We start from the raw sequence: 24,787 nt of genomic DNA on the forward strand, positions 1-24,787 counted from the left end.
AAACAAGAGAAAACAAAATGTTGAAGAAGGTACCCCATCAGAACACTAACCAAAAGAACCTGGAATATCTATCTAACATGAAGTTAGGAAGAATTCCCAAAAGCAAAGGAAAAGCTTACATAAGAATAAAGGGTCAGTTTATCCAGAAGATATTTTTAATATCTAAATTTATCTAATCATAACATAGCTCCAAAATGCATAAAATATAAAAGCACAATCTGACAGAACTCAGTAAAAATAGATTGTGTCTTACTCATAGTGGGAGATTTAAACCCACCTACCATGATAACTGATAGAATAAGAGGATAAAAATCAGTGGAGATTTAATAGTTAAGAAATATGTAACAGTACCATCCTTTTCAATGGAACATGCTTTTCAAGTGCATATATCCTATACCATAAGCAAGTATCAATAAACGCTGACGGACAGAAAATGTACATAATATATTCTGACCTAAGTGGATTTAACAGGAAATCAAAAATAAAAAGTAACTAAGAGAAAGTTCCTATTGTGGCACAGAGGAAATGAATCCAACTAGTACCCATGAGGATGTGGGTTCGATCCCTGGCCTCACTCAGTGGGTCAGGGATCCAGCATTACTGTGAGCTGTGGTGTAGATCACAGATGGGGCTTGGATCCTATGTTGCTGTGGCTGTGGCTGTGGCCACCAGCTGCAGTTCCAATTCGACCCCTAGCCTAGGAACTTCCATATGTCGAAGGTGCAGCCCTAAAAAGCAAAAATAATAATAACAATAAAGTTAATTCACTTGTGAAGAGAAAGGGTCTTTTTAAAAACAAATTTAAAAAAAATAAGCTAAAGTATGCAGAAGAATGAAAATTTAAAAGTAGACAGTAATGAAATTAAAAACTAACTTCTAAGGAGAAGATTAAAATCAATAAATTTAGGAGTTCCTATCATGGCTTAGTGGAAATGAACCTGACTAGGATCCATGAGTACGCAGGTTCAATCCCTGGCCTCACTCTGTAGGTGTAGGTGGAGGATTTGGTGTTGCCATGAGCTGTGACTCAATGCAGACGCAGCTCGGATCTGGTGTGGCTGTGGTGTAGGCAAGACATCTAGCCTGGGAACTCCATATGCCTCGGGTGCAGCCCTAAAAAGACAAAAAATGAATGAATGAATTAAAATAAAATAAAATCAATAAATTCAAAGATTGGTTCTTTTTAAAGTACCAAGGAAATGTAAAAAAAACAACAACAACAACAAAAAACAAAACCAGGAGTTCTCGTTGTGGCGCAGTGGTTAATGAATCCGACTAGGAACAATGAGGTTGCAGGTTCGATCCCAGGCCTTGCTTAGTGGGCTAAGGATCTGGCATTGCTGTGAGCTGTGGTGTAGGTTGTAGACACAGCTCGGATCCTGTATTGCTGTGGCTCTGGCGTGGGCTGGCAGCTACAGCTCCAATTTGACCCCTAGCCTGGGAACCTCCATATGCCGCGGGAGTGGCCCTAGAGAAGGCAAAAAAAAAAGACAAAAACAAACAAACAAAAAAACACGGGCCGGGGGGAGATTGCCATTAGTTTGATTTAAAGAGGATGATACAACAGATAGCATAGGCATTAAAAAAAATATAATGAACACTGTGCTGATAAATTTTAAAAATTTAATTCACAGGACAAATTTCTTGAGAACCATACAAAGACATACATAACAAGAACTAGAAAATCTGAAATATAAAATTCCATATTGATGAAACAATTAGAATCCCTAATTTTATTTTTTCTCTTTACAACTGCACATGACGCATATGGAAGTTCCTAGGCCAGGGATCGAATATAAGCCGCAGCTACTTGTTTGAATTTTTTTTTTTTTTTTTTTTGGCTTTTGTCTTTTTAGGGCCACACCTGCGGCATATGGAGGTTCCCAGGCTAGGGGTCCAGTGAGAGCTGTAGCTACCAGCCTGCACCACAGCCACAGCAACTTGGGATCTGAGCCATGTCTGCGACCTACACCACAGCTCACGGCAACGCCAGATCCTTAACCCACTGAGCAAGACCAGTGATCGAACCCGAAACTTCCTGGTTCCTAGTCTGATTCGTTTCTGCTACGCCACGATGGGAGCCCCAAGCTGCAGCTACTTGTAACTGGTAAATGGAGGCTGGCCAAATTGATACATAAAACTGACCATAACAAAAACGAAATATTTTTCATGTCTTTTTATGAAGTCTGCATAATTCTGCTCGCCAGAGTTGACAAATTATTTCAAGAAAAGCAGATTACAGACCAATATTCCTTGTGAACAATAGACACAAATATTCTTGACAAAATATTAACAAATTACACAGTGATACATCCAAAAAAAAAAGATGCTACATCATGACTAAATGGAGTTTATTCCAGAAATTTAAGTTTACCTTTCAGATACTAATCACAGGTAGCATATGGTGACATATAGGTGATGCTATGCATCATGACCAAGTGGAGTTTATTCCAGGAACATAATCTGCAAATAGCAATCGGTATAATTTACCACATTAAAAAGGTACAAGTGAATAGCCATATGATTATATGAAGATACGTAGCAAACATATTGGTCAAAATTCAACACTTTTTTTTTTTTTTTGGCTTTTACTTTTTAGGGCCACACCTCAGGCATATGGAAGTTCCGATGCTAGGGGTGGAATCAGAGCTGCAGCTGCTGGGCACAGCCACAGCCACAGCCAATGCAGGATATAAGCCATGTCTGCAACCTACCCCTCAGCTCAGAGCCACACCAGATTCTTAGGACACTGAGCAAGACCAGGAATGGAACAGAGTCCTCATGGATACTAGTCAGGTTCCTCACTGCTGAGCCACAACGGGAACTCCCTAGAGGAACCTCTCTCAATGTTAACAGATATTTACCTAAGAAACTGTAGTTAACTTCTTTTCCCCCTGGCCACAACCTCTGCACATGAAGTTCCCAGGACAGGGACTGAATCTCAGCCACAGTGGTGATCTTCACTGAGGCAGTAAGGGATCCTTAATTCATTGCGCTCAGTGGGGGATCAAACCAGCGCCTCAGCCCTGATCTGAGCCACTGCAGAGATGGAACCAGCTACTTAACCCACTGCATGTCAGCAGGAACTCCTAAAATCATTCCTAAAGGAAAAATATTGAGAGATTTTGTCCTAAGAGTACAAGAATGTCTTATCTCATCACTTTTTTTAAACATTGACTAAAAATTTTTGCCACAGCAATAATTCTAGAAAAGGAAAGAAAAGTCATAAATACAGGAAACAAGGAAGTAAAACTGTCAATATTCACAGCTGACATTACTGTATATATAGAAACTTCTATAGAAATAAATGAAACAGAAAAACCAAATCGACAAAAAGCAAAGAGAATTCACAAATAAATCAATCGTATCTCCATATACTAGCAACTGGAAAATGATATGAAAAACAATTCCACAAATACAATTAAAAAACATCAAATTCTCGGTAATGAATGTAAACAAAGGAATAGAAGATGTCTATAATAATTACTATGAAACACTTCGAAAATTAAAGAAGACCTAATAAGCGGAGAGATGTACATTATTCATAATTGACAGACGATACTGTTAACCTCAGAGACGCCTCAAATAGATCTATTCCCCAAAGGAAATATTAATGAAAGTCCCAGGAGGCCTTTATGAAAAAACAAATTAAAAGGTTTCTAAAGTCTATACAAAAAGTAAAGGATCTGGAATGATCAAAGCAATCTTGACTACTGTACCAAGTTAGAGGACTTCAACCACTGGATTTCAAGTTTTACTAAAACGTTCAATAACTAAAAGTGCAGTAATGGTACAAAGATACAGATCAGTGGAAGGATACAGATACAAACTTGTTCATAAACAGTCAAATGGTCATCAATCAAGGTGCCAATTCAATGGATAAAAGGATTTAAATAAATGTGGCTAGAAGAACTGGTGGGGGGAAAAAAAGGCCAATAAGCATTAATGAAAAAGACAATATCATTAATCATCAGAAAAATGCAAATTGAAACCACAATGTGAGAAGTCATATCCAGAAAGAATAAAGTCACAAGGACTGATGATACTAAGTGTTGCAAAAACTGCAAAGATTGGAACAACCAGTAGGTACTCCCCTATGCTGCTGGTGGGCGTGTAAAATGGTACAACTATCTTGAAAAACCTTATGGGAATTTTTTATGTTAATTATTTGTCCACCTTATGACCCAGCAATTCCACTGCTAAGTATTCCAGCTGAGAGGAATGGAAACTTATGCTGGAATAAACACTTGAGCAAGAAGGTTTGCTGCCAGCATCTGCCAGCAAGAAATTATCAGCTGGAGAATAGATACATTGTAGTATCTTCCTATTATCAAGTACCATTTAGAATGGAAAAAAAAAAAGAACCATGGAAAAATGCAGCAACATAGATGGCTCTTGAAAATCTAGAAAACAAGGTAAGCAAAAGGCAACACAGAAAGAATGTACCATGTACATTCTACTTAAACGAACGGAGGCAAAGCGATCTGTATCGACAGAAATCTGAAAGGAGTGTAGCGGTGTCCAAAGCAAAGGGGCAAGGGCTTTTCTGAGGTCATGGGACTGTTCTACATCTTGTTTTAGGCAGGTGTAAAAGTGATGTACACAATTATCAAATTGCTTCTTGTTATAGCAAACTACACCTCAAAAAAGAAAGAAAAAAAAATAGGAGTTCCCGTTGTAGTTGTAGTGCAGCAGAAACAAATCCAACTAGGAACCATGAGGTTGAGGGTTCGATCCTGGCCTCGTTCAATGGGTTAAGGATCTTGGCGTTGCTGTGGGCTGTGGTGTAGGTCACAGATGCGGCTCGGATCTATCGTTGCTGTGATTCTGGCATAGGCCAGCGGCAACAGCTCCGATTAGACCCCCTAGCCTGGGAACCTCCACATGCTTCGGGTGCAGCCCTAAAAAAGACAGAAAGACCCCCCCCCCCCCCAAAAAAAAATCAATACTGAAACAGGTTTTTAAGAATAGGTTAAAAAAACAAAACATGATGACATCAGAATTCAATACCCATTTCTTAGGTCAAGTTCAGGCAGGTGTAAGATGCACAGCCATACTGTCATACGGTGATTTCCAAGGGGGAGGGACACGTATGGGGGTGAACGGTAAGCAGCTGTGTGCCTCAAACAACAAGTGGCTCCAGAGCCACATCTGACTTATCTCCTGTAGGATGCAGCCCTTAGTTTCGACATTAGAGCTGTCCTATCTGCTCTGTAACTGGACGAAGATAACCATCAAGGAGGACTAAATCAATAGACCTGGAGAGAGGGCTGCAAGAAACAAGCTGAGTCAGGAAACTCACAAGTAGAAGACAACCACAAGAAACAGATTCTAATTAATCATGTTCCACATCAGATTGCAGAAATGTACCATAGATAAAAGACTAAGCGCAAGGGAAATCCTCCAACTTGTTCTTTCCTCTTCACCTTCCCAAAAAAATCTCACCAGAGTAGGTACGACTGAAAAAGACGTACTCAAAAATAGCATATGGAATTCCCGCCGTGGAGCAGTGGTTAACGAATCCGACTAGGAACCATGAGGTTGCGGGTTCGATCCCTGCCCTTGCTCAGTGGGTTAAGGATCCGGTGTTTCCGTGAGCTGTGGCGTAGGTTGCAGACTCGGGTCGGATCCCGCGTTGTTATGGCTCTGGCGTAAGCTGGCGGCTACAGCTCCAATTCGACCCCTAGCCTGGGAACCTCCATATGCTGCGGGAAGTGGCCCTAGAGAAGGCAAAAAAGACAAAAAAAAAAAAGGAATAGCATATGGAGGAGTTCCCATTGTGGCACAGCGGAAACCAATCCAACTAGGAATGATGAGGTTGGGGGTTCGATCCCTGGCCTCACTCAGTGGGTCCGACGTTGCCGTGAGCTGAGGTGTAGGATGCAGATGTGGCTAGGATCTGGCATTGCTGTAGCTGTGGTGTAGGCTGGCAGCTATAGCTCTGATTATACCCCTAGCCTGGGAAGCTCCATATGCCGCTGGTACGACCCTAAAAAGACAAAATAATAATAATAATAATAATAATAATAATGATTATAATAGCATATGGAGACTCTAAAGTCCTCCACATGAGTAAGTTTTCAGCCCTTTTCCTCTCTCTAGTAAAAACTGTCAGTTTTATCATCCCTAAAGACACACGATGGCAAGGAGAGAAAGTGACTGGCATGGCCACTTCTGTTTTGCCAGGGCCATCATCCAATAACGTCACAACATAGAGTTATATGCTTTGTACATCAGAGGCTTGATATAAATGAGATTCTTATTTTTTTTACGTCTTAATTAGCATCTTGTTGAACACTAAACATTATCATTGGAACACACATGCTGGGACAGACAAATTGGAGCACTGGTTGCCAACCTGGGAAGGTCCCTGGGGATTAACTGTCACCATGCTGCTGTTGATGGGGCAGCTTCCTAAGAATGCTAACGATCACGCTGGGAAAAAAGCAACCTTCTCATCTTCCATCTTTCGTTAAAAAGACAGGTAAAGGGAGCATGTGAGTGGGCTTGTGTGAAGCATCTCACTCTGATCCCAGAAACCCGAGGGTCAAGTGATTGTAAACATTTCCAGTAACTCGTATCATCAACTCTCCCTTCCATTAACAAGGAAACCCACTTTAACTTGGCAGTGTGCATGAATCGTTCTCTCTCGAAACGGCACCTTCAAGAAAAGTTCCATCCTTGCAAATGCCCTGACTAAAACGCTTTTGTTGATTTGTAAAGCGTGAAAATGAGGTGATCTACTTAAAAAGGACGAGTTTACTTTTTTTAACTTTTTAAAACAGAGATCTTTCAAACCAGGGCAAGGCAGCCTAACTAACAATGTCTTTTGTTCAAGGGTGGATTTCAGGGAGGGGGGAGAAAAGGGGTCAACACACCATAGAAATCTCAAAATGACAACGTCTTTGTTCAGTGAAAGAGGCTGGGATGCTTTCTACACAAGTTCCCTGACGTCTCTAAACAATGAAATGCAAGGGTCAGTGGTGCTGAGACAAGGAAAGGCAGTTCCACTCTTTGCTTCTATAAAAGCCAGTGACCCGCCCCTTATGCTGAGTCTCAGGCTGGCTTTGTTCTCAGTGTCCAGAGGCAGCAGCTCCTTCTCCTGCGCTCCCCCCTCTGGGAAGGAATGACTGAGGGCACCTGCTTCCCATTTTCTTTTTCTTGGGCATTTTCACTTCCTAAAGCTGCAGTTGGTGTGTTTTGTGTGCGGGGAGGAGGGAATGACACGTTCCATGGTGGTCCCACCACTGCCAGCACTGGGGGTTCAAGGAGCCTCAGGACTAGCCCTTTGTGTCAGGGAAGGATATGAAAAGTCAGTATTTTAGGCAAAGCCAAGCTGTTGATTTTTTTCGTGGGGGGGGGGGGGAATCAGAGGTGGGTGGAGAAGAAGGATTTTGCAATTCCGTTGTACTCAATAAATGACATCATATTGCTGTGTACAAGCTTGCATGCTCAAGGCAGTCCCCCCCCCCCCTTTTTTTGTCTTTTTGTTGTTGTTGTTGTTGTTGCTATTTCTTGGGCCGCTCCCACGGCATATGGAGGTTCCCAGGCTAGGGGTCGAATCGGAGCTGTAGCCACCGGCCTACGCCAGAGCCACAGCAACGTGGGATCCGAGCCGCGTCTGCAACCTACACCACAGCTCACGGCAACGCCGGATTGTTAACCCACTGAGCAAGGGCAGGGACCGAACCCGCAACCTCATGGTTCCTAGTCGGATTCGTTAACCACTGCGCCACGACGGGAACTCCCCCCCCCCTTTTTTTAATTAACATGCCTAAGTTCATACTTCTGCATCTTACTTTTCATTTCTACTACTAGTAGGAAAACTGCTTGAAAGTGATCTCAGTAATTTCTGAAGACTTGAGACTCCTTACTCAGTGGTATCTGGGACATGGTAAATTGTATGAAAATTACATTCATGTGATCAAACAGTCTATTTTGAAAACAAGTGCTTTTGATTCCATTGAATCTACATGGTAAAATGTCTACTAAAAGCTTCAGCGATTACAAACCTAGAATCTTTCTGATACAAACCCATGTGATGATATAGATGGGCCTGGAAACTGCCTATGACAGTTACATTAATGCAAAATAACAGTATTATCAGACTATTTTTTGCTGCTTAAAGATATAAGTGGTATTTTTAAAAAACTAGCCATTATTCAGCACTTCGCATGGAGTTAGAGGTCATGCTAAGAATTTCATTATGAGTGACCTCATTTTGTCTTCCCAACAGACCTTATGAAGTTGGTATTATTTTTTCTATTTTACAGAGATAATCATAAATGATTCCCATTAACACATAATCATATTTACAGCAGCACACTCAACTCTCACACAACTAAAACATGAAGGTTTTCCCAGAGATATGATTAACACTGGAAAAAAGCATTTCCAAAGCTCTGACACAGCAGGTAGAATCACACTAAATAGAACACATAAATTGTTTTGTGTTTTTTCCCCATGCTGCATTTCTTCTTCCTTTGGAATCATGAGCAGCTCCAATCTTGCCAGCAAGTATCATTTGACTGGACAGGCAGCATACCTGGTAGCTCTAAGAGTCAGTGCATATGACGGTGTACAAACTCGCGACGGCCCCTCTGCTGGGACACCTGCTTATGGATGGCATCGCCTGAAGGGATGGACTGTCCCGCAGTGTGGACCACTATTCAGGAGCCACGGTTCTCATTAGCCACATTTGGCATCACCGCTTGGACACCCCAAACAGAAACCTGCACAGACCAGGGCCTCTTCCTGGCTTCTCAAGGTAGGCAAAACCCAGTCCTTCCGCTGATCTCTTCCTCCTCTCGGTGGCCTTCTACCCCACGGAAAAAAACTCCAAACGACACTCCAGATCAAGTCCATGTGCTGGACCCTTCTGGCCCTCTCCATCCTCATCTCCTCTTGTGCCTGATTTCAAACCTTCCAGTCCAGCTTTTTACACTCTGCTGTCCCTGCCGGCATCCTACACCCTCCTGGGCTCCCTGCCGTTTGAGCCTCCCCCATCCCTACATGAGGTTCAGGAATCCATGCAAAGCCATCCCCATTCGCTCCAGGCAGGGTTACAGAAGATGCCCCCTTCACTGCTAAGATTTGGACGACTAGTTGGCCGGCTCCAAAATAAATAATACAAAATCTTACGATTTTGGCAGATACAGGTGTCATGCCAGAGTTTCTTTTTGCATAAATCACATTGGGAACACACCATCTACAACTTCCAAGACACTTGTGATGCTCTCAGCACACAATTCTCCTATGTTTCTCAAATTTGTCCCTCACTCCTACTGATCTGTTGTCTCCTCAACAGGTTTTTTTGTTTGTTTGCCAAGTATCCAACTTGCCATACACAGAACTCTTCCATTTGGCGTTCATATTTTTTTCACCAGATGATAAATCTGTCCCCTAGGACATTACAGCAAGGGTGAATAGCATGAACATGTTTAGGAAGAGTCACAACACATTCTGAAGAAAGACAGCCCAGGCAGAGGATTGGAGCATCCTCGAGGCACATTTCACAGAGGGAGTATGGAGAGACCATGCCATGCAGGAGCAGGTCAAAACGAATGAATAGATCAAGCAAAAAGAGCAGTTCCTGACATTTACCTCGAGAGGGTCAAGGGTAAGTCTGCAGTTAATGACTTAATTTTCAGCTTCATTCAAACAAGTGTAAAGCCATAACATCACCCGTGCCATTCGTTTCACTAGCTTTATCCATAAATCTAATCTCTTGAAAACAGAAAGCCTCACAGAATGCATCAGATCATGAAACACTCTCAAGTTTACAGTAAACCTGGGGCGCCGGCACTGCTATACAATGAGGTGAACTGGGGGAAGCAGAATCAAAAACCCAGGGAACCTCAGAGAAGCCCGTGACTCAGTCTGGAGATGCCAACACAGATGCTGGGTGGAACCAGCACAGGGAAGTGGGGAGAAGGAAGGCTTGCCTGTAAGACTTTGTCAGGTGACCCCAAAGAGGAGAAGGAAATCTGAAACCATCAAGATCCCTTTCAGGAAGACACCGTGGGTACAACTGAGGGACAAAGATCACATGTGTGTAACAAAACCAGATTATCAGCCTTGTTGATTTTCAAGGAGGTCCACCAACTGGGAAGGTTACACTTTAAAGAAGAGAGAAAGGGAGTTCCTGTCGTGGTGCAGTGGTTAATGAATCTGACTAGGAAACATGAGGTTTCGGGTTCGATCCCTGGCCTTGCTCACTGGGTTAAGGATCCAGCGTTGCTGTGAGCTGTGGTGTAGGTCACAGATGCGGCTATGATCCCGCGTTGCTGTAGCTCTGGTGTAGGCCAGTGGCTACAGCTCCAATTGGACCCCTAGCCTGGGAATCTCCATATGCTGCAGGAGTGGCCCTAGAAACGGCAAAAAGACAAAAAAAAAAAAAAAGAAGAAGAAGAGAGACAGGCACACATATTCTCATTGTCCCTTGGAAATTACATAATGACCAGCCAACGTACCTGCTCAAAGACCCTGAATGACGCCCACTCTATAGGTTCAAATTCAAATCCTAGACAAGCCTTCTAGGCTGACATGTGACCCTGGTTTATGCAGAGGCCTACAAACATCATATGCTCCAGCCACAAGCAACATTTTCCATGTTTAAGATGTGCATCAAGCTACTGGATTTGAAAAGGATCAACAATGTGATCGTCCTTTCAGGGTTTGAGTGTTTACATTTCCGTCTACACACAAACACACTCATTTACACTGATATAACCAACAAGCTCTATTATCTGAAATCAAATATAACGGGATTACTACCTGCACAAAAAAGAAGGTTATTAGTGCAAGGGTTTTTTTTTTCCTCCATAAAATGATAGATCATAGCCAGTTTATACATTTCTAGTATATAAATTTAACCATTTCACTTTTATTTTTATTTTGTCTTTTTGGCCATTTCTTGGGCCGCTCCCGCGGCATATGGAGGTTCCCAGGCTAGGGGTCGAATTGGAGCTGTAGCCGCCGGCCTACACCAGAGCCACAGCAACGTAGGATCCGAGCCTCGTCTGCAACCTACACCGCAGCTCACGGCAACGCCAGATCGTTAACCCACGGAGCAAGGGCAGGGACCGAACCCGCAACCTCATGGTTCCTAGTCAGATTCATTAACCACTGCACTACGACGGGAACTCCTCCATTTCACTTTTAAATCCAGCATATTCATGCAACTTTCAATAAAGGATATATTTCCAGGAGTTCCCGTCGTGGCACAATGGTTAACGAATCCGACTAGGAACCATGAGGTTGCGGGTTCAGTCCCTGCCCTTGCTCAGTGGGTTAACGATCCGGCGTTGCCGTGAGCTGTGGTGTAGGTTGCAGACGAGGCTCGGATCCTGCGTTGCTGTGGCTCTGGCGTAGGCCGGCGGCTACAGCTCCGATTCGACCCCTAGCCTGGGAACCTCCATATGCCGCAGGGGCGGCCCAAGAAATAGCAAAAAGACAAAAAAAAAAAAAGGATATATTTCCAATGACTAGTTTTAGTACAACATAGAATCACTTATTTATAAAGTTGTAACGTAAATCTTCCAGATTTAAACAAAACCCAAGTGAATGTGAATTTGCTTTATTCACAAACAATTTGTTCTTGTTTACACAGTATTACTACAAGAGCCATTCAAGTCACAACCCAAACAAATGAGCAACAACATTTCTGAAAACACAGTGGCCTCTACTTACTAACCTTTCAGATGCTCACTGCTAAAAAAACACTCACAATTTCTCTGATATTCAAGGATTAAGGCCAGGCCTATCACAAAGGTCTTGAGTAATTTGCAGACCAGAGAATTTCATGAATGAGCAAAAATTTCCTAAAGCATTTTTGGGGAAGGCAAGTAGATTTGTTCACAGTTAATTCTGAAGACAGAATAAGACAACAGGCAAATACCACAATTTGAAAAAGGTTTATACCTCAAATACAATGAGATCTTATTAATAAACACTTCTATAATTTTGCTGGGGAGGAGGAATAGGTAACGGATGAGAAATAAGTTAAATATGACTAGAGATTCCAGCCAGGACCTCTCATAATAGGAATACTCAAAGGAATACTCAAAGGAGCATAATGAATATAACTCCAAAATATAAAATGAGGCATTCCTGGAGTTCCCGTTGTGGCTCAGTGGGTTAAGAACCTGACTAGTATCTACGAGGATATGGGTTCAACCCCTGGCCCGGCTCAGTGGGTTAAGGATCCAATGTTGCTGCAAGCTGTGGCATAATTTGAAGATGTGTCTTGGATCCAGTGTTGCTGTAGCTGTGGTGCAGGCCAGCATCTGCAGCTCCTGTTTAACCCCCAGCCTGGGAACTTCCATATGCCACAAGTGCGGCCATTAAATGGAAAAAAAAAAAAAAAAAAAAGGACTTCCTGCTACGGCTCAGCAGGTTAAGGATCCGGCATTGTCTCTACAGTGGCACAGGTTGGATCTCTGGTCCTGGCCCAGTACATTAAGTAAAGATCCAGTACACTGTAGCTGTGGCATAGGTCACAGCTGCAACTTGTATTTGATCCCTGGCCTGAGAATTTCCATATACTGTGGGAGTGCCCCCCCCCCCAAATAAATAAATAAATAAATAAATAAATAAATCTTTAACTGATCATTTACTAGCTGTATGACTGCAGACAAATTGTATAACTTCTTTGGGCCTCAATGCCTTCAGTACAACAACTGTATGCACATTTTGGTGTGGCCAGGAAGATGAAATGAGACACTATAAAAAAAATTAAGGATTGAAAAGGAGGCTTGGCACCCAGGAAGCCATCACTAAATGTTAGCTAGGACGATGGTTATTTACAGGTAGTCTGGACTACAAAAGACTTCCACCTTATGTACTGACGTTAGAACTCCTGGGTGAGAGCCATTCCAGTGTATTTAGAAAATCAAGACATCCAAACAGAAAAACAGAATAAATTCAGCTCTGGAAAAAAGAAAACAAAAACCCCTACATCATCCTAATTGCTTCATATTGACTCAGCCAGATGCCACCTGATGTCTGGGAGTCACTGCCCTAATAGGAAGGTCTAGGAAAGAGAAGACTGCAGAAAACCAGGTCCGGTCTGTGGGCTGACCCAGTACAGTTTGCACCAGCTCGAGGATGGAAACGCTACGTACTGATCTGCATCAGTTTATAAAGCTGTGCTCCGGGTGAGGGAACGCCGGACAATGCAGCTTGGAGACTCACCTTTCAGGGATTAGGCATTTACTGGTGATTTGAAACCATGTCTTAAAAACCCTACAAGGAGTGTCAAATACATACAAATTCAGCGTAAAATGTTAGCTGGATGTCCCTCTTCTGTTTAAAATGTCCCAGTGTTTTCCCACTCCAACCAGAAGAGAACCCAAAGCCCTTAACCAGGGCGGAGGAAGCCTCTGTCTCAAGCCCCTTCTCTCCTCTCTTCCCCGCTTGGCTTCCTCTCTCCCCAGAACAGCCACTTCGTTCCCATCTTGAGCCTGTGCACCTGTGCCTCCTCCTCAGCCTGCTCCCCCTGCTCCCCTGACCCCCAGATCCTTTTCACATGGCTCTTTCCTCCCGATTGTTCAAAGTCAAATGGAATCACTTCCTTGTCCACCATGTTTCTAGCAGGACCCAAAGTCCTGGGTCAATACTGTCCTTTCCCCAGTGCACCTCAGCCTTTTGGGATTAATCTGTACATCTGTTTACTATCTGTCTGCTGCACAGGAATGTCAATTCCTGGAAGCTGACACCTGGTTCACTGGCCCATGTACCTCGTCCTAGAAAAGGGTCTGGCATACCGGATGTGCCCAACGGACTGAGGGATCAGCGAGGTCTAAGGCAGTAGGCTTGGCATAGCTCTCTGCCTCCTGTGACAGGGGCCCCTTGCGGGACACAGTGTGTTACTGAGGACAGAGTGGTTGGTCAAGAAAAGCTTCGTTAATGGGGAAGAGGGACTTGTTGATCCCTAAAAAAAGTGGAGCATTGAGAAGGTCCATTTGAACACGGGCTGAAGGAGTGCAAACACACACACACACACGTGCGTGCGCGCATCAACAGCCAGTCTAACGGGCAGGAAAACTTTTTCTTCAGGAGTTGTAGAGCTTAAATATAGGGGCTAGGAAATTTGAATTGAACTCCCCAGGCCTGGGCTCCCCCATAACCGGCAAACGAGGCAAAACAAATCTATTTAGACCTACATTCTCAGACAGTGCTGCCCTGTGGGGAGAAGGTGTGAGAAGGAATTAGAGGAGAGAGCAAACACTTTAGAAGTCATAAAGGTAAAAAATGATCAAACACCATTCAATGTTTATCAAAAGTATACCCAAGAATCATCAAAAATGAGGTTAAACACATTTGGTACTGTGTCCTTTAAAACAAAACTAAGCAACCCTCTTCAAGCCCCTTCCTGACCCCACTCTCAGCAGATGACAGACAGAAAAGACTGGCTCCCACCAGACACTCAGCTTCTGGCAGCACCTCCTGCCCTCCACCCACAGGGGCCTTTTCCTCTCATCTGGGATCAAAGGTTACCTCCTGGAAGCTCCGCCCACCTCCTCCTGGACCAGGCTCCCAACTGCCTCCAACCCCACAGCCAGTTGGCCTTCCAGGACTTTCTGCACAGCCCTCTCGCACAATCAGGATCCAAAGGCAGCAAGGGGGGCATCTCTGGACGCCCCCCACCCTTTGGGTGGCTGGAGGAGACCCATGAGGGGAGGGCTTCATGCCTGACTCCCCCCTGAGCCTCAGGGCCTCAACGTTGGTCCCTGTTTGGTGAAGGGAAGGAGGCAGAGAGGGAAACACCACCACGTCCTCCTCTGACCCACAAACTAAACCCCAACAAGCAGCAGCCCCTCCTCAAAACCTTCATTCCCAACAGGCCTCCCTTTCAGTCAGACTCCTTCAGAGCAGCCTGCCCGCACCTCTGCTCCCTCCAGGCCTCTTCCAATCTCAGCCCTTTGCCCTCTGGCAAAGACTAGGATTTTCCCTCCCCACGTTACTGGAATCTGTTTTACTGAACTCGTGTTAACTCTCACGCTAAAGCTGGATCCAGTCTCCGAGCAGGAGCCGCCTGCTGCAACTCATCATGCAGCACTCGCTGACCTCACTGACTTTCTACCTCTCTCCCAGGATAGTGTGCCTGGGGGAAGCCATGCAACGCCACATCCCCAAGCCCTGCATGGTGCCTAGCACACTGGACACACTCAATAAGTGCTTGTCAAATGAATGAAGACAAGGGTTCCATCATCTTGGAGTTCCCTTGTGGCACACTAAGTTAAGGATCCGGCATTGCCACTACAGCAGCTCGGGTCTCTGCTGTGGCACGCCTTTGATCCCTGGTTCAGAAACTTCCATGTCCCACAGGGGTAGCCGAAAACAAGCAAACAAACAAAAAGGCTCCATCTGAGTGCTCGCTGTGGCAAAATGGGATTGGCAGTGTCCTTGAAGCACTGGGATGCAGGTTTGGTCCCTGGCCTGGCACAGTGGGTTAGGGATCTGGTGTTGCCACAGCTTTGGCTTGGGTCCTGACTGCTGCTCCGATCTGATCCCCAGCCTAGGATCTCCATATGCTGTAGGGAGGTCAAAAACGTAAGAAAAGAAAAAAAACAGCCTTGATCTTTTTCACCTCCACGTCCCTAGCTAAAGTAGAAACCCAATAAAAGACTGCTGGAGCGGCTGGCAGAGGGCAAGGATGCTGGCATCACTGGCCACAGAGCTGCCTGAGCATCTTCTGACACAAATCGCTTCCCACTGACTGCAGAACATAGCCCATGACGTGTCAACCCTGGACGTTGCAGACCCTCCGCCAAGAGGCTTCAAAGGACCACTTCGGACACTTGCTTATGCGAAGATAACTGAAAATTTCGAGATGGGTTAAGATGGTGGAGTAGAAAGACTGCTGGGAAAACCCAAAAAAGGAGGACACGCTGTAGCTGTGAGAAATAACGAAAGCATTACCAATGCATGCGTCACAGATGAATAACAGAAATAATGTGGATTTGTTTGGAGAAATGTTAAGATGTAATCACACATATATTCACAAAACAAAAGAGTCGCCCATCAAATTTTATAAATATACTGTATGATTAAAAAGAGAAATCATGAGCAATATCGTCCTTAATAAAATTAAATTTTAAATGCCAGTAAAATATGACAAATATTACAGATACATCACACCATTGTTAGTTAAATTAATCGCTGTTTTAAGAAAATGAGAGATTATGTTTAGATCGCAGGTATTTGTCTTGTGGAATGAGGAAGCCAGTCAAACACTTACAAATGTCAATTTTAAGTGACAATGTTGTTTACTGATGTTTATCCAAATACATCATGTTTTGAATGCTGAAGTCCTAGGCAAAGAATTCCCCCCTCATTGATTGCTCCCATATGAGGGCTTCAAGATTTTTATACTGTCTTTTCATCCTGATTTTCATAAAGAGATGTAGTTTTAATGTGTGAAGAACCATGCTCTAGCCTGAAAGATGCCTTGGGTTTTCAAATATTGCTGGTACTCAACACTGTTAGGATTTGTGAAAAATCAAACGAATAGAACTTGTCCGAACAACACTTTGGTAAGCCAGATGTGCACTGCCTGCCACTGACTAACTGATCTGATAAGCCCAAGGCAGCAGTGAGGTAAGCTGCTGACTGTTATTACTTGTTAAATAGTATCCACTTCCCATGATATTCAAAAATGTGCCTGATCTCCCCTTCCCAAAATGCCTCCTCCGTTAAGCACTCGTCTCCCTTCATTTACTCCCGTTCCATGCCTGGGTCAGCTCAGGTTCCAAAATCCTGTACCCAACACGTGACCCCGTACCCCACCCAGGACCCCCCACCCCATCCTGTTGGCCGGATTTCTCAGTGGCATGCTGGACAAAGGTAAACTACACACGTTTTCAAAATGAGCTGTGTCACTGTTTCCCATTAGCATGGCTATGAATCACTATCTAAAACCAAAACCAAAACAAGAAATAAAACCTTGTAAATATTCACAAAGTACAACAGAACTCTTTTACTGAAGTCCAAGGGACACAGTTTAGTAAACAGCCTCTATCTGGCCAACAAACTCGCTCACATTTTAAACATTTTCTTATCTCAGTCATTTTGTTAGTGGAATAATAAAGTCTGCCCCTGACTTCGGACTTGCTTGATGGGAGGATATGCCACAGTTCCCTTTCCTCAATCCCGGGCCATCAGACTCAAGCGGAAACACAACTACGTTCGACCCCAAAGGTCCACACTGCTGAGCTCTTCTTTACGAAATGAACAAAACTATCACCGTCTTATAGGAAAAGTACCCCCAACTCATGCTCTGGATTAAAAAGTTCCCATGGATAAATGTAATTACCTTATTTCTGTATCTATTTGATTTTAATTTTCCTGAAAAGTATGATCATATACTTATCCTTGGTCAGGAAAAAAAAAAAAACACTAAACTTGTCAGTGTTAGTTTCAATATTCTGATAAGAAGAGAGCTTAACTCCTTCTTGATAAAGATAGCTAGGCTTTGAATTTAAATTTGCATTCTATTTGTTACTGGAAGTTCTGCAGGTTCTTTCTGGCTCAAGAATGAGGGATGACAGGTAGATCAGGAAGGGCCATGCTCTCCTGCAAGATAACACACTGGGTAACTTCTTATGGAAATTTCCAATCCTTTCGACACTCCACTGTTGGGTTTAGAAGGACTCAAGTTCTGTGAGCTTCCCTGAGGACCGGAGGAGCTAGTCAGTAGGATTCCTACGCAAAGGATCAGATGAGAAGCCTGAAAACCCAGCGACAGCAGCAGGTTTTGCTGAGGACATTAAACATCAAAAGCCGACAGGAAATGTTCTATCTCCATATTGAAAGGGGAGGACAAAACTCTTTAGAAGAGTTGATGGGCCGGACAAGAGACATTAAAGGCACTTCCATTTCAGATTCCCATTCACTGGAGAGGGTGTGTTATCCACTGTTCAGACAGCAGAGCCGTATATAAATTAGCCGTATATATCTTAGCCTGATTTTTTAAATTAGAGAAGTGAGCCAAAGAGGATAACATTTCCTCTAAAAAACTGAAACACCTCTTAAAAAAAAAAGATCAGCCTCTTGAGGATAAAGCCCAGAGTGGAGTCAGGCTGACTGTCATTTTGACCTTGCTTCACTTTCATTCCGGAGCCTGCTTAGGAATGTAACAAGCGCCCCTCTTCATTCGGCTCAGCCAGCAGAGCTAATAGGCTTCTAATTAATTTCCAGAAGATGGCTGTTATAACTAACAGGTTTTAAACATTTGGTTGATTGGGGAAAATGAATTGACTATAATGTATTTGATTTGGGAAATTAGTTTTCATTCTATGTGCTTACCATAATAGTGTTTATTTTAAGTTTACATGATTCCATTAAGAGTCCCAGATCACCACTGGGTTGTTTTCGTTACAGAGATCTATCCAACTTCAAAAAATAATAATAATAATAATAATAATAATAATAAATTTGCATCTTGAATTTTGTTGGCCTTTCTTTGAGGGCAGGCGAAATTCATTTTTGTGGCTTTAATCAAAATCTTCACTTGCTAATCTAGCAACAGGCCCAAATACTTCAAAATGATCCCAGTGATACCTCGTCAAAAGCACACTCATCGAATGCAAATCCTCTGGAGAAAGGCTTCTGCACACAAAGTAAGATGAACCAGTTACTGCATTGTTTATTAAGTTTCACTTGATTCCTCCTGACAACCATTTAAACAATGAATGTTGGGAAATGTCCCTCAAAGAATCAACAACAATGGCAGGGATCAGGGCTTTTATATTTAGCTAATACTATTTTTAAAAGGAGAAAATATTTCTTCCTGAAGGGATTATGGGAAGCCTTATTAAAGACACCTGCAAACAAAACAAGTGACAATAGATCTTTATCATAATTGATAACTGAGTCATCTTTTATACAAAAACGCCTTTCTTGGAGACAATAACACTGAGATTTGCTATTGCGGTTGGATTCAACAAATCAGCTAATTGGGACTACTGGTATTCAACAAGGGTGAGTTTTCACCAGGATGAAGTGAGACCCTTGCCTCTCAGGCTAAAGAAAACAGGGAGATCAGAGTGTTCTCTGCTCACGTTCCTGAGAATCTTTTATGCTGAAATCAGGCTGCGTCTATCCCTGTCCCTTTTTACATCAAGCAAAAATACGTGATGGATGCTGCTGATGAGGACTCAACCATGTGCTCAGCACACAGCCGGGCAGCCAGCTCTGGAAAGCTAACCTTGGTCTGGCTTGCTGTAGCAAGGAAACAGAAGCATTCACCAAATCTTCTCAAAGTCATTAACAATCTCTGCCAAAAGATGACACTCTTACTGAAAGAGTGCTTCTGAGGAGAAATGACCCAGCTAAACCCAGTAGGACCCATTATAAAGTAAGCTTGTAGGGAGGGGGAGAAATCAAGCTTTTTTTTTTTTTGCAATAAATGTACTTTGCCTCTAAACCTCGGTTTACTTCACGTTGGTCAACAGTGGAAGCTCATCGGCTACACTGTTTGAAGTCACATATTCACTGGCACTGCTTGAATTCTATATTATGAAATTGCTCCTGTGACCAGCAGGAAAGCCTAGAATCATTTCAGGACTATTCACAATTTCTCAGCTAATTTCTGAAATCAGTATTTTTGGCTGATTTATTAATAATGGCTCCAGAAGAGAAGTTTCGACTTCAAGAGCATTTGAGCACTGAAATAGAAAATGTGGGGTGGGGAACGTGAGGATCCAGCCTTACCTGCATACCCCAACTGCAGCATTTCTGCTTCTTGGCCTTAAAAGAAGTTCATGTGAACTGGCACTTAGGGCATGTGAAAAAGGTTCAAACTTAGGACATATTAGCAACAGCAGCTGAGATTTTGGAATAGGTGCTGCTTTTCAAAACTGCCTTTCTTTTCCATAACACTAGGAGCAGCCGGAATCACTGAAAAGTAGACAGAATTAAAAGAAAAAACAACCCACAGGAATGAAGAGATGACAGACAGATGAGATGACCCAAGATCATTCTTTAGAGCCTCCAAGTTCACTGACAAAAAAAAAAGGCTGGAAAGAAGTTATTTCTGTGGGATGGTTGGGTTTTTTAAAAAGACATCTTAAGACAGAGCAATCAACGTGTGAAAAGAAAAGCTGCTACAAAAACAAAAAGGACATTTTCTCAGATGACTGATCCCTTATTCAAGTTACTGGCTGAAAGGTACTTGCCTTTAAAGGCTTTGTATCTTCCATGACTGCTCCCTATTGTCCTTGTTAAAGTATTATTTGCACTTTATTATTACTAATCTTTTCTTTGTAAGTAACCACACCTAGCTTCAACCCAAAAAAAAAAAAAGTGCAGTAAATATTTGTCTTTTGTGGTAACACAATGCATCATTTAGTTAATCTAGGCCCTCTTGCCGTGAGAGGTGATTGTTTCTATATTATGAAATTGCTCACAGTGAAGGGAATCCACGCCAGATACCTGGAAGGCAGAGGGAGACCCACTTCCCAAGCATGTCGCTGCTTCGAACCAACCTTGACAGGACTGTGTAGCCACGCCTACACCAGGTATTACTCATGTTAACTCAGCCTCCCAATCACAACCGCACCTTTCTCTTCCAAACACCCGCCTTTTACTAAGATAACAGGACATAGCGCCAGGCTGAAAGGCCCACCCTCAGCCTCGGAGAAAAGGCACTGAGCAGTAGGTGCTTTGCTTTTGACGTGACTGTTATGTTACCTGGATGAAATCAAGAAACGTCAGGGGCAGCAAGTCATCCATATGCCCAATGTCTTTGGAGAAACGATTTAAAATCCTTCCTGCAAGAAGAGGATATGAGAAATTACTCATTTCCCCAGATAGGCCCTTGAAGAGAAACAATTCATGAACAAATCAAAACAATATTTTAAATGCATATGTATTTAATATATTACAGATTCATATGAAATAAGCCGATGTCAGTGGTAAAGAGAAAGAAAATACAATGTTACCTAAAGAGAAAGAAAAGTACCACCAGTGGCAGTCTGTGGGGAGTTCAGATTTGGCCCTGATTTTGGGTGGTGGGTTTCAGAATGTTCCCTTTTAGATCTATCGCATCTAACACTTCCATTTCATTTAAATCCAAGGGCTAAATTAGTAAACACTGAAGTTAATCCTTTATTACACTAATTTTTACATGAATTTTGCAAAGTGATACTTTCAAAATAAAAACTAAAACCTCCCTATAATTTTCTGAACCCCCAGAATGGTTCACAGCACCTCATACTTTGGGAAACTGTGATTCCTGCAGCCTTCAAGCTGTGCTTTTACTACCAGGGTAACAAGCTGTTGTTTTCAAAGATATACTGGGTGTGAAAAACAATTCATGGCAGGAGTGCTGTCTAAAGAGTACATTTTATCATTGATTTTTTTTTTTTTCCTTTCTCACAATAGTCAAAGCAGTATCCCCAAGGCTGCGGGATGGGAATACCTAAATTCTCATAAATACCTAGTCTTTTCAATTATTATATTTAAAGAAATCAAAGCCCCCCCCAACACACACACCCTATTTTTGTGTAGCAACTCTTGAGAACTGTGTTTCTCTAGGCCTCTGAACTTCTTTTGCAACTGAGGGCCCAGGCAGCCGGCCTGCAGGTGACATGTGGGACCTACACCTGCTCTTCTGACTATTGTCAGAGCTGAATTCCTCCCGAGGCCCTTCACGCTGTGAAGAAGAAATGCTGCCACCGCACCAGCAAACAGAGGATGTTGCAGCCATAAAGCCAACACATTAGAGCCACCCAAGCTGTCATCAAGCAGTCAATTGCTGCGGCCACCTGAACAGGGCACCCAGAGGAGATTCAGCACAGAAACTCAACTTCTAGGTTGTGCAATTTGTTTCCGTGGACTATACCAGGCCACAACCAGAACCCTGAATGACCAGAGTTTGGGGGCTGAGTTTCTGCCCCTGGGTCATGCTGGCTGTCATCCTCTACAAGGCACCTGGCTCTCAGAAGCACAGTGACTCCCCAAGGCAGGAGCTAGGGGACTGGAGTTTGTCGCCCTTGGCCAGGCCAGGCCATTACAGGCTGGGCCTCAATTTTCCTGTCTCAGGCTTAGAAAATACAAGCTCTAGAAAGTTTTAGTGACACCTTTGGAGGCCCAGTGACAACTTTTCTGAGCCTCTAACAATGCAGGCTTTAGGGGGTGGTTCTGCTTAGGATTAAAAGGGCTCAGGGCTCCTGCATGTGAAAGAACCCAGTCACAGGCCAGGTGCATTAATAGGTGCTCAAACCGCCAAAGTGAGAGAATGACTCTGACTCCCAGGTTCTGCAGCATCACGGCCCCTGGGGAGGTCTGCCAGGCACCATAGGAAGGGTCACGTGATAAAGTGCAGATTCTGACTCAGGAGTGTTAGGGGGGAGCTAGAGAGTCTGCATTTCTTCCAAGGGGCCAGATGATGCCCCTTCTGCAGTTTCCCAGTCCAGCTTTGAGGGCAAAGAGGATAGGTTATTATTTAATCAGGTCTGCTTTAGGAACATTAAATAGACACGTTTCCCACATGTTTGTTGATTTTGTGGTCTCCTAGTTATTTTTTAACTTCTGAAAGTAGCAATATCGAAATAAGGAAAATACACCTCAAAAAAATGTTAACGGCAAAGTCTGAATGCTCACGCTTTCTTCAACAGAAAAGCATAACGTTTTAACATAGGCCAGATTCAGAAACATTGCAAGTGTGATTTGGCTTAGAAGGTGTTGAAAGCAATACTAGAATAAAAAAAATGAAGAAGACCATGAAAGATGTCATTGAACTTCTTGTCAAAACACCACTTCACGATGATCACATTTTAAGACTAAGTCTATGATCTAAGCTGGACTCAGCCATCTCTAGAATTCCAACGTCTAACCTGTACCCAGGGCTCCTCAGCTTACTCATAACCAAACTATAATTTAACACTTGGGGGAGTTTCCACGTCTAGTCTGGGAGTGAGTCTTCAAAACAAACAAAGAAACAAAAAAGAGTCTGGAAGCTTCACATCTTCTCCGTCTCTGCTGTTAGAACAGGTCATCACTACGGTAGCTACTCAAAGAAAGCCAGGAAACAGAGCAACAGGAATTAGGAAGCTATCAGTGCAAAAACCACCCAGTTCTGGTCCTCCTCTGGCGCTCAGTGACAGCAAGCCTTTAGGCAACTCATCCAACGTCCACAAAGAGGCAAATCCCTTATCTGTAAACAGATAACATTCAGAGGATAAAAGATCAAGGGGATAAGAGAGATCATGCTTATGAAGGCACCTTGTAAATGACGAAGCAGCACACGTGTCCAAGGTGTTACTCATATCATCCTATGGGATTTTAGGGCTTTAAGGGACAGGAAAGGTCACCAAGGTTAGTAACTTCCAAACTTTGTCCCGTATAGCATCTGAGATTCAACAGAGGTGCCTTGGAGAATGAAGCAGATGAGGAAGGGGAGGCCAAGACCCCCCCACCCTTCTCCATCACCGCCCATCCCCTCCCAAACAGAGTCCTTTTCACATCCAACTGCACCTTCGCATTTGAAGAAAGGGTTCTGTAGCTCAAATCCCTTTATAGACCAAGCTTCCAGTGATGGAGGAGACAAGCCCTCACCTTGCTCAGGATGATGTAGTAACATTTCACATGGGGTGGCTGCTACTGCCACGCCATCGTGGGATTTCCACCCAGCAGGGAGAGGAGGCACGGAAACTGCTCTTTTCAGCACAACTTCCTGCAATATCCTTTGCTGCCTTTCACCCCACCCCAAGGATAGTGCCATTTTTTTTTCTTTCTTTCTCTGGTTCTCTTTCTCACTTTCATCACAATGATTTCCTGTTGGCTTATGCATCCCAAATCTTATCTCCACTCCTGATCTCTTCCTTGAGCACTTGGCTGCCCTACAAAACATCTTAAGCTCAACATATCTAAGCTGAACAGAACTCTTTGAAGTTGACCGGCAATCACCCACACCCACCTTCTCAAACTGCCTGAGACCTCAGCCCAAACACCCAGCCTAAAAACTTTTTAGTCACTTCTGACTCCTCTTGATCTCACACAATTAACAACAGGCTTAAACTTGCCATTTAAAATGATCTCATTTGCATCCTCCCTTCTTTATCAAATCTATCATGTTTTTAGGAATAGTGAGAAGACAGAGAGAGGTACCCACCTTACCTCCCTGACCGTGCATCCTTATTCTGATGGGGGGGGGGTCCTCCCCTATATTCTGTTCACCCTTTAAGAAGGTCCTGAGTCTATCCAGACCTATCAAGATCTCAGCCTCAGCTCTTTCTCCTCCATTAGACTCCCAGGAATCTGCCACTTACCTGATATCCTTTATCTGTATTGGACAGGCTTGGAGTAATTGTCCCATCCTCTCAGGAGCCCCCACCCCCCACCCCAGCTCTGGTGGCCACAGCTACCAACCAGAAATGCCCAGGGGGAGCTAAGCCATTGACTAGCTACCAGGTCATTCTGATTTCCCCTCTCAACAATTATGAGGCTACAAGAGAAGCAGGAAAGTGGCATAGACTCGCCACACCCAGCAAAGGTGAGAGGCAAAGGGGCCTGAGGACACGCAGGAGCCCTGTGACAATGGCCCCACCTCCCATGAGGATCCAATTCCCAGCTCCAGGAAAGTCGGCAATGCTCCAGCTCCACGAGACCCCCATTTCCTTTTGATCAAGCCTCCTCATCTGAGTCAACTTGGGGAGATTCTGCCCCCAGAATCCAAAAGCCTTGACTAGAACCACCACCACAGGGACAACAACTGATACGGACTGAAATTAGAAGGGGGAATGGGTGAATTTGTAAAGTAACAACACTAGCCTTTTTCCTG

At 43.6% G+C, this 24,787-nt stretch overlaps 1 protein-coding gene across 2 annotated transcripts in view; it reads right to left on the reverse strand.

Moving 5' to 3' along the window:
• ABCC4 (ATP binding cassette subfamily C member 4) overlaps positions 1 to 24,787 on the reverse strand; it is a 219,713-nt gene that overhangs the window by 51,576 nt on the left and 143,350 nt on the right. For both annotated transcript variants that reach the window (XM_047756442.1, XM_047756443.1), the window contains one exon: positions 20,695 to 20,774. In XM_047756442.1, coding sequence (XP_047612398.1) covers positions 20,695 to 20,774 — 80 coding nt within the window. The remainder of the gene's footprint in view (positions 1 to 20,694; positions 20,775 to 24,787) is intronic.

This window comes from Phacochoerus africanus, chromosome 13 (genome assembly GCF_016906955.1).
Source record: "Phacochoerus africanus isolate WHEZ1 chromosome 13, ROS_Pafr_v1, whole genome shotgun sequence".
NCBI lineage: Eukaryota > Metazoa > Chordata > Mammalia > Artiodactyla > Suidae > Phacochoerus > Phacochoerus africanus.